At 34.7% G+C, this 10,575-nt stretch overlaps 1 protein-coding gene and 1 pseudogene across 1 annotated transcript; both read left to right on the top strand.

Moving 5' to 3' along the window:
* The first annotated feature begins 451 nt into the window (after positions 1–451).
* On the top strand, positions 452–4,825 carry LOC113748993 (annotated as a pseudogene).
* Positions 4,826–6,261: 1,436 nt separating this feature from the next.
* LOC113782166 (probable carboxylesterase 15) lies at positions 6,262–8,333 on the top strand. The gene is made up of 2 exons (XM_027328076.1): positions 6,262–7,223; positions 7,829–8,333. The coding sequence occupies exons 1-2, from the start codon at positions 6,511–6,513 to the stop codon at positions 8,133–8,135; spliced, it is 1,020 nt and encodes a 339-aa protein (XP_027183877.1). The 5' UTR covers positions 6,262–6,510; the 3' UTR covers positions 8,136–8,333.
* The last annotated feature ends 2,242 nt before the right edge of the window (positions 8,334–10,575 follow it).

The following is a 10,575-nucleotide window of genomic DNA, read 5'->3' as shown; positions in this document are numbered from 1 at the left end:
ACGTGTCGCCAAGCTGCCCCAATATCATGCAACCAAGAATCATAAAATTCCAGAAAAACCAATACCACCTATCAGCAAAAGACCAAAACGCCCCTCACGCTCACACAAATCACGGCATAACCGGTCCACCAAACACTGTTCACAGCTATTCGTGCTTTATATATGTAAGATAAGATGTAATGCTTGCATTATTCTCTTCAAAAACCAACCAAATGGCAACAATGGAAAAGGAAATAAAGGGAAGAAAGAAAGACCCGGGTCTAATGGTTCAAAAGAAGAAGAAGAAAAAAAGAAAAAAATAGTGAATCAACGTAAAATGCAGGAAAGGAAATAACAACATACAAAAAAGGAAAATAGGAAAAAAGCAGTGAAGCAACTGATTTTAGTGGCCAAAGAAAAGTTGAGCTCCACAAACAAATTTGATCTTACTCCATATGCCTATATCTCCTCAATGGCCAAACCCCTGGCTCACTCTTGAGTCCACTCTTTTCCCTCATCATCTTCTTCAACTTCATCATCTTTTTTATGTCCCTTAACGGTGTGCTCTTCTCTTCCCACTCAATTGCTGGCAAACTCAGAAATCTCAATTCTTTCCTCAGTTTCTTCTTGTTCTTCCAAGCTCCAATTCATTCAACAACACTCCACTGCCACAACTACAACACTAAAGCATCCGAATTTGCTCTTCACTGCCCTTGATACACCCCTTGTTGATACCCAATCATTTCTTGCCACTGTCAGTGTCTTGGCTGCCATTGCTCTCTCCCTATTTTTTGGCCTCAAGGTTGCCTTTTTGTTGATTAAATGTGTTATCTTTTTGTGGTTTCTGCTTGATTTGGCTTCATATGCTTATTAGGCAAAAGGGTCGTTCTTTTTTTAACACTAAATTTTCTTCATCCTTTAGGATTATCTAGTGCAGCTTGAAATTATAAGCATACTGTTTTTGTTTCTTTTGCTAAAAAGCTGTTATTTTCGTGGTTTTGTATGTGCTGGGGGATCTTGTTCCTTGCGACAGGTGTGCTGGAAATGGTAATCTCTTTTTCTTGGAACGAATTATTTATACATTAGCATACCTGCATTTAGTCTGCATAGTTGACTTGTATTTAGATTGCAAGTGCATTTTTATGTGTAATTTTATATTATTTTATTAAAAACTGGTGTTTTCGTTTATCTGCACAAAAAATCTAATGCAGATTGGCAGGAAACTTTATAAGTCGAGTCAAGTCGATAGTTAAGTTTCTAGACATGTTCTCTCTCTCTCTCTCTCTCTCTCTCTCTCTCTCTCTCTCTAACGTCTTATTTGATGTCCTACAAAGGTGAAATTTTTTTATTTTTCTGGTCGAGCAATGCTGATGATCACTGCAGATTTTGGTTGGCATGTTTTGTGTGTTTGGTAATAAAAAATGGAAATCAAGCACCTCAATGTCAAAATAGAAGTGACTTTTTTGGTTTCTGATTAGAAAAGGAAGAAAGAAAGAGAAGAAGAAAATAGGGAGGTAGAATTCTTCAGGAATCTTTTTAACCAGATGTGATTTAAAGGTTTATAGCCTGAAGTTCTGCTCTTTCCATAATATGAAAAAACCTATGTCCAATGAGAAGAAATCTCTTAAGTCTGTTAAAGAAACATTGAAAATGAAAATAATCTTCCTAAGTGCAGATTGTGGAATATTAATCTGGTATTACTTCGTTCAAAAATGTGTCTGTATTAATCAGATAGATGCTTTTAGAACAGTGTCAAATGAGCATCTTTAAGTTGAGGAATTGACGTACAATTGATTCACGAATTTCCGACTGATACTATATTGGAGAATTTAGCTATTTAGCTCTAAGACTGTGTGACTGATTACATTCCAATTGACAGAATTCATAGTAATTCGTTTGGTACATAAAGAAGACCATGTTTCTCTCTTTCTCAGATGGTGCTTAGCTTCAACTGACTCAACAGAATATTGCCTAAGCTGCTCCTTTTGCAAAAATAGACTGGTAGAGGCACTATGTGGAATCAATGTGACAACCCAATAATCAAAAGTTGCAAGGCTTCAGAAACTGATTTCAAAGGGTGAGGAATGGGTAGGATGGTGTAAGATGAAGGTCAAGAATGAAGATCATACTTTGTCCCTTGTTAGTACCAAAATCCTTGAGATGGTATTTAAAGTTGTACCTACCTTAACCTTTCAAATTGCTAATTGAACATGATTTAAGTAACTCTTTTTCAACTTTTCTTAAGCATAAGCAAAACAAAAACGAAAATAGAGCTGCTACAATTCGATTTGGGAGTTTTTAAATCAATTTACTAGTTTAATATCCTCTATGATGTGCGTTTGCATGAGTCATACAGGATTGCTGTTTCACTACTTGCTTCTGAGTGATTGACAAAATACCACTTGGTTTCTTTTTGGGCAATTTTAGGCTCTCCTAACAATATGTTATGTACTTGGCTCCAAGGATTAAGATTTGGAGCATATTTTATGAGCCTAAATAGAATATTAGAAAGGTCTGTTTGTTCCAGGCGTACATAGTTTGACTTCAACAAGCACATAGGAAATTGTACTTTGACATTAGCCCTATGAGATGGCTCTTTACAGATTCTAGATTAAAACGATCCTATTGCTGACCCTTAGCCCTCTGCATCTTTGTACAAAGTTCAAATATGAACCGCCAAGTCATCTGCCTTATTGTTTATGTCTATCAATCTCAAGTGTCCAATCACATATGCGCCAGCAATGTTTTGAAAATCGGACCAGACCGGATGGTTCGATCGGTTGAACCGTGAACCGGCCATGACACCGGTCCGGTTCAATGCCATAGTTGACTTTGCAAGAAAATCGGTCAAGAACCGGTCGAACCGTAAAAACCGCTATTGAACCGGTTTTCAACCTTCCTTCCTTTTTTTTTTTTTTCAAAATGCAACTATCAAGATTCGAACTCAAGACCTTTGTAATAGAAGACAAATGTATTCATCGTTGTACCATCACATCTTATTAGTTTTTTTTGATAACTTATTTATATAAAGGAAACACTCATATTTCTTTTTTCCATTTTTCTTACAAAATCTCATCCTCTCATGGCTCTTTCTTTTTAACTTTCAACTCTCTCTCTCTCTCTATCCTCTTTTCTTTTGTCACTCCCTTTTTAATCAAACCTCTTTATTTTTAATTTATTTATGTTTTCTTCCATCCTTTAATTTTGTTTTTGTCCATTAAATTGAAAAAAATTTAAAAATAATTATTTTTTTAACCCAAATTATTTAATGCCACAACCACTCACTTTTATCTCATTTTTTGTTTCTTATCAAGTTTACATTTCTATTTTCGATTTTCTTGACTTCCTTCGAACTCCAAATTTCCTTTTTTAAATTGCAATCTCTAAATCCCAAAACGTAAATTAAAATTTAAGTTCACAATATCTAAATTCTCATAGACGTGAATTTTGTATAATTTCAAAATATTGTGATATTTTTGGGTTGGATTTAGATATAATTGAAATTGAGATAAAATTTATTTGTTTTAACTTATAATTTAAAAAATTTATTTTTAAAAATCCAAGTTATTAAAAAATAGTAAACTTTTCATCATATAAAGTATTAAATTAGTCCATTACATGTCTTATTTTGTACATATATATATTTATATAAATTATTTTTAAAAAAATTTATTGAACCGAGGTTGAACCGATCCGACCGGTTGAATCTCGACCCTTTCACTTCACCGGTTCAATTAACGGTCCGGTTTTTAAAACATTGTGCGCCAGTGGCCAGACACATGGAAACACGTCTCAACCACCATCTAGAAGTCTAACTAAATCAATCGTCTCGATTCTCTTACTTACAGCTTCCATCACCATAAGTAAAAGCAAATTCATTTAAGTACCATATGGTATACTGAGGCACTACCCGGGAAAGTGAACAAGCTGAAATCATATGACCTGATAGCGTCAACGATATTACAAGCTATACGTACTCGATCATTATATATCAAGAGGAGTTTAACTGGTGGATCAAGTTGAGATAGTTAGGCAAAAGCGTGTGTTGTTTCTGGAATGTTTGAGCGGTGATGTTGCTTTGCAGCCCACAGACTCCTTTTGAGTATAGTGGTACTGGACGAGTTATTCCCCTTAGCTATTCCCTTATTATGGTTTCATTTGACCAATTACTTGTCCTTTTTGAGTTTTGTATTATTGCCCTTGAACAATTTATGTAGCTCAATGCATTTTTAAAGTTTTCCAATCAGCTAAAACCTGTTATATACATAAGTGGATCGAATTATGTTAGTGTCACCAATGAGTACGTAATCACGCTCTTGTTTGGCTTGAAGACTTCTGTGAATCTCTGTAGTCCTTTTGGATTTGAAGCCATGATAATTTCAGATACTTGTTGATAATTGGTAGTGTTCATTACGTGTTAGTAGTCATTTCCCCCATAGCTGATGAACTATTCTTTGTTAATTGACGACAGGTGGTACCAAATGTGTCTTCTGCAATGATGGTAAGATGAAAATGGAAACAGGGCTGGTTGATTGCAGGGTCTGCAAGGGTGCAGGTTTGTTACTTTTTAACTGTGTACCACAATTAATATTTCGGAGCATTAACAGGTCTAAGAATACATTGTTTATAAACTTGATATTGTTGCATTTTTATCACTTCGGTTGTTAAGCTAATAGTATCATTCTACAGGTTTGATACTGTGTAAGAAGTGCGGAGGTTCTGGATATGCAAGACGTTTGTAAAGAGCTTTAGAACCCCCAGAATCGCTTTTTCCCCTTGTAATTGCCAATATGGAAGATAATGTCATATCCCTAATTCATTTATTCAAGACTATCTTCTTAGCATCTTTACTAGGTCCACTTAACAGTTTCCATCTTTTTCTTTTGTTCCTTTCTTTTTTGGGATTTTTTTGGGGGGTGGGGGGTGGGGGGCGGGGTGTTAGTATCATTTTTATCTACACTTCCTGACTTGGTCAATATGTATGATTTGTATGGCATATTATCACCTGTCTGTTGCTATAGAACACCCAAAAAGGTGGAAAAATTGTACTGAAAGTGGGAAAATAGTAGTCCAGGTAATCGATCAGTTTCTCTTTTGGGAAAATTCTATCAAGTTAACAACAGAAACAGGAGCTGAAAGCCAGGAAGACTCGTGGATTGTTTCTGCCCTCCATGTTTCAACCGTGGCCATTAACAATTGCAGACAGCTACTTATGCATCTCACTTGGTCTGGTAATCCCACAAAACATGGTATTTGGTGGCATTTTACTGCCTTCTTCCTTCTACTCTTCCTACAATTTCCAACCTTGAGCGATGCTATTGCTTATTAAGCTCCAGCCTTTGGTGGTGAGGATGGAATGATGTTTCCATTTGCAACAATAACACAACACCATCCAAAAAGAACTTGTATCAAGACTTTTGTGCTATATTTTCCCCAAACAAAAAAAAAAGGAAAAAGAAACAGACTTATACACTAGATCGTATATGTATTGATTGCATAATTTGCATTCAAAGACATCTGACTATTGTTTGGGAGCTTACATGCAGAGACAACTAATCATCCTCATTCTAAATCAATTGACAAACATCTACTTTTACAAAAGTTTGGTAATAAAAGCAAAAGCATATTACATCCACTGTATATTGGATCCATACTAGCTAGGAAGAATTCAATTCTGTCACCATGTTATTTTCAAGACATGAATGAACCCAATTGGCAGCCGTATTTACTTTGTCATTTATGAAGAAATCACTTATCACTTTGCCATCCATTTGTCTAGATAAGATGGAAATCTTAGCCATATCATTACCTAAGTTTCCATTTGACCGGCCTGCCAGCTTTCTATTCTGACCATGAGCAAAGACCAACATGTAGGCCATCTTTTGAAAAGAGTCTTACAATGGTTAATCTTATCCACCCTCCTCCGGCCACCATGATACGAAGAATGTTATATTTTCCATTTTAAATTTAAAGAAGTTGCACACTTGTTACATATTAGTACTAAAATTTAATTAATACCATTTTTCACCCATAAATTCACTAATTTGAAGTAATTATATTTCTTCATAATTTTGTAGAACCAATCTAGATATGACTTGGATAGAGGATCAATTCCGCTTCAACAGGAGCAAAACTCGAAACACCAAAAGCAACAGGTCAAAAAATTGAAGCAACAAACCAGTAGAAGTATAGAACTCACAAGTGATTCAGCAATTAGGCTTTTGGTTCAAGTGGCAGACCAAGCTTTGTCTTTAATCCTGTCCTGTATTTTTGGCACCACATTAACTCGAGAATTTGCTTACATAAACATTTCAAACCTAATCCACAAATATCCTAAAACGAAATATATTTCACAAACTAAATGCCAACAAAAATTCCAATTCAGCATGATCAGTAGTTGAAACCCTTTTGTCCTGCTAAACCACTAGGACTTTCATCAATACTATTTAACCCCCACCTATTATTTGATGACATAAAATTGTTCCTAGTAATAATTTTTCTCTCAGACAATTTATCAAACGTATAATAGACATGTCGGATACGGCTATTCCGGAGGCTCCGGCAGCTGTCTCTGCCTCTGCGACTGCCACTGAACCGTATGAGGTGGACGAATGCCGGGGAGTCCTCCGAGTCTATAGCGACGGCTCAATTGTCCGGTCCACCAAACCAAGCTTCGAAGTGCCTGTAGAAGACGACGGCTCCGTTCTCTGGAAGGACGCCGTTTTCGACCCAGAACGCAATCTTCAGCTCCGGCTATACAAGCCGGCTACAGCGACGTCGTCGAAGAAGCTCCCGATCTTTTACTATATTCATGGAGGAGGGTTCTGCATTGGCTCACGCGCATGGCCCAATTGCCAGAACTACTGCTTCAAGCTGGCTAAGGGGCTTGAAGCGGTGATCATATCTCCTGACTATCGGCTGGCGCCGGAAAACCGGCTTCCGGCTGCTATTGAAGATGGGTTCATGGCAGTGAAATGGCTTCAGGCCCAAGCCGTGGCTGACGAGCCGGACACATGGCTCACTGATGTAGCCGACTTTGGGAGTGTGATCATTTCGGGTGACTCGGCTGGGGGAAATATATCTCATAACTTGGCTGTTAAGCTTGGAGCCGGCTCACCTGAGCTGGCGCCGGTTAGAGTAAATGGGTATGTCCTTCTGGCTCCTTTCTTTGGCGGGACTGTGCTTACCAAGTCTGAAGCTGAAGGGCCAACAGCTGCATTCTTGAATTGGGAGCTCATTGACAGGTCAGCTGGCTGGCTAATTGTGCAGCACTAATTTCATATTTTTTGGAATACACTAATTCGATAAAAAAAAAAATGCACTAAATATTTAGACACATAATGATTTTTTTTGATAAATTATAATTTTTTTATTAAGGGTTTTGTGATTTTTCAAGATTAACTTGTACCTGTTCAAACAAAAAAAAAAAGTTGTATTTCAGTTATACAATAAATATAAAATAGATCACTTTTTACATTTTTGTTGGTTCTCGTTTTACATCAACTTAAACATGTCAAAAGTGATGCAAAGTAGTTATTGTAATGTGTCATGCCCATTGAAAGCGATACAATTTGATAGCAATTGTAATTGTTTAAGGAACTCATGATTAAGATTTGATTACTTTTATGTACAAATTATGTGAATTCCTTGTTTAAATTGCGAGTTTTCGTAGAAAAATTTTCTAGATGCATTTTGTAATTACTTTTTTATCTCACATCGCTATAGTATATATTTTGACAAAAACTTCAGAACCTTGCAATCCAAACGGATAGATTTTGTGATTTTGTTAGGTACACCACCACGGTGAAATTCGTTAGCTAATGATTTGTTATTTTGCTTGATGAATTAGGTTCTGGAGGCTTTCAGTACCAGCTGGGGAGACTACTGACCATCCGCTAATAAACCCATTTGGACCCTTAAGCCCCAACCTGGAAACAGCTGATCTTGATCCCATCCTAGTGGTTTGTGGAGGAAGTGATTTATTGAAAGACAGAGCTGAGGAGTATGCAAAGAAGTTGAAAGGGTGGGGAAAGAAAGTTGAGTATGAGGAATTTGAAGGACAGCAACATGGGTTTTTCACTATAAATCCCAACTCTGAATCTTCCAAGAAGTTGATGGGGATCATTAAACAATTCATTACTGAATATTCTGCCTAAGTACTCATTGTTTGATGAGCCTTTTCAAACGAAGAAGAAAAGAAACAGTTGAAGCCTCATTTGTGTTTATCAATTGTAGGTATTTCTGTTCATGTCATGTGTTCCGTAATTGCTCAAATAGTATATCATGTTACAAATTTGTGCCAAGGAATTGTAGCCTCCATTAGTGTTTTGTATCGGACTTGTGCTTTATCTCAAGTTTCATCACCTTACAAATGATATTAAGTTGGAGCTACATAGGAATCAATTGACTAAACAACCATTTCTTTACTAGAGAATAAGTTCATTTCGAAATAACATTGAAATGTTGATCATCGATTTAAAACCACAAAAGTATACAAGGAGGAAAAAAAATAGATAAATACTGCAACTTATTCATGGGTATTAATTGTCCCGTTCCAAATTCACAACTTTATATGATGATTATTTAAGGATAAGTACGAGATTTCGAAATTTCGAACATATCTATTTCACAACATCACTAAAAGGTCAATAATTATACAACCTCTTTATGTGATCATGTTGTTGAACGTTGTTTTGTATATTAACTCGTTCTTGATGGCACCAAGGATGCCATAATGCATATGATCTTTCCTTAACTAGTAGTTAGCCTACTGCTAGAACAAATTAGGTATGTTTCGTTATCAAGATTTGCCAAAAAAAAATTCAAATTTTGTTTTGCTTACATCATACGTATAATTTCCAACCACTTTTTATCTATCACATATATCACGTCATAAAGAGTATTACTGTAATTATTTCAAATAATCACCCTGCCAAAACAAATGTTTTCAAGGTAATTGATAGGTACCTTACCTCTTTAACGTTTGGTGCCACTATCAATTTCCCCCTTAACGTTATTTTTTAATCACTTTATCCCCAAGACTAACAGTCAAATTTAACGGAGTTTGTTAATTAAAGTAAAAAGACAAGTATAGCCCTAAAAGTTATTATCACTTTACCCCTATAAACTATAGCCTCATTATCAATTTACCCCATAAAGTTATTTTTTAAACAATTTATCCCACCATTAAACCAATTTAGTAAGTTAAAAAACTTCAGAGAATACCCTCCTCTTTGTATAATAAAAACAATAAAAAATTTAAAGTGGCCCTTTTCATTTTTAGTATCAAGAAAAAAAAATCAAAGTATTAATCTCTTTCTTCTTGGCAATCTTATTAATATTAAAACAAATAGAAAGATTAGGAGGGGAAGGGAGAGGGGGAGAGAGAGAGAGAGAGAGCTCAATTCTTTTTTTTTTTTAAATACACATAAGAAAGAATGCAATACTTTTATTATTTTAAAATTATTTTACTTTAATGTTTACCGCCAGATTTCAATCCTAATCCCAATAACCTTAAATTAATACGATAATGTTAGACTTTTCTTTATTTTTTTTCTTTGTAAAATCTAATTCTCTGTCTCCTTCTTTCCTGTCTCTTTTTCTTTTCCTAATAATAAGTGTGAAAATTTTTTTGAGAAAATCTTTTTATTTTTATATTTTTGGATCTCTTAAAGTGAAAAAAAGAAGAATAATCATTCCAACTTTTTTATTTTTAATTATATATATATTAAAGGGTCAATATATTTAAAAAATTTTTACCATACTAATTAGATTAACGATGAAGTAAAATGCCTAGAAAATAATGTTAGAAATTAAAGCGATTATATCACTATAATTTAAAGGAATAAAATAATAATAACAATATAGTAATGCTATAGAATAAAAAGGTATTTTTGTCCAAAATTTCTTAACATGTTAACTTGAATTACTTATGGGGGTGAAATGACTAATAGATAACGTTAGGGGATAAACTGATACTAGTAATATAGTTGAAGGGGGTAGAGTGATAATGACCCTAATTGATATTTGATAGTCACTAATGAAGAATGCAAAAGTTTGTGTGAAATAGATGTAGAATTTTTTGTGACATGACTTGTCAATAACAGAAAGTTCATAAACAATCTCTATGAGTTATAAATTTCCATTTAGTTTAATCATTTAAGTCTTCCGCCACGCAATGTATATAGGTGATTGTCATAGTTCATGAAGAGTTGTTCTCACCTTGCTTGACATCCACAATTTGGTTCTATTTTTTTTAAAATTAAATTTTCTTTTGCATTTATTTTACTAAACTCTCCCTTTTTGTCACAACAAGAGATATTCTTTTGTTGTGGTCTTACTATCTTTTTCTGATATCATTTTAGCACAACTCATTCCTAGCCTAGGGACAAAAGACCAAAGAATTGGTAATAGAAGTGAAAACAAGTATCATAAACATTGTCAATCTTTTTTTGCTTTTTAATACAAGCTCACCATTTCAAACAATCGAAATTATTTTACTTATTCACTTTTGGTCTAGCACGTTCTCTTTCTTTCTCTAGTTCCTGTAGACACCAAATTTTTTAATTTAGTTTATTTGCTATTATTTTTTTTGTT

The sequence above is a fragment of the Coffea eugenioides genome, chromosome 1 (genome assembly GCF_003713205.1).
Source record: "Coffea eugenioides isolate CCC68of chromosome 1, Ceug_1.0, whole genome shotgun sequence".
Taxonomy (NCBI): Eukaryota; Viridiplantae; Streptophyta; class Magnoliopsida; order Gentianales; family Rubiaceae; genus Coffea; species Coffea eugenioides.
This window is presented reverse-complemented; position numbering and strand designations above follow the sequence as displayed.

Excerpts from the sequence above, each read along its gene's own strand:
- LOC113782166 (XM_027328076.1), top strand. The coding sequence starts at position 6,511 with ATGTCGGATACGGCTATTCCGGAGGCTCCGGCAGCTGTCTCTGCCTCT. Across the intron at positions 7,224-7,828 it reads AATTGGGAGCTCATTGACAG|GTTCTGGAGGCTTTCAGTAC; the intron begins GTCAGCTGGCTG and ends TTGATGAATTAG.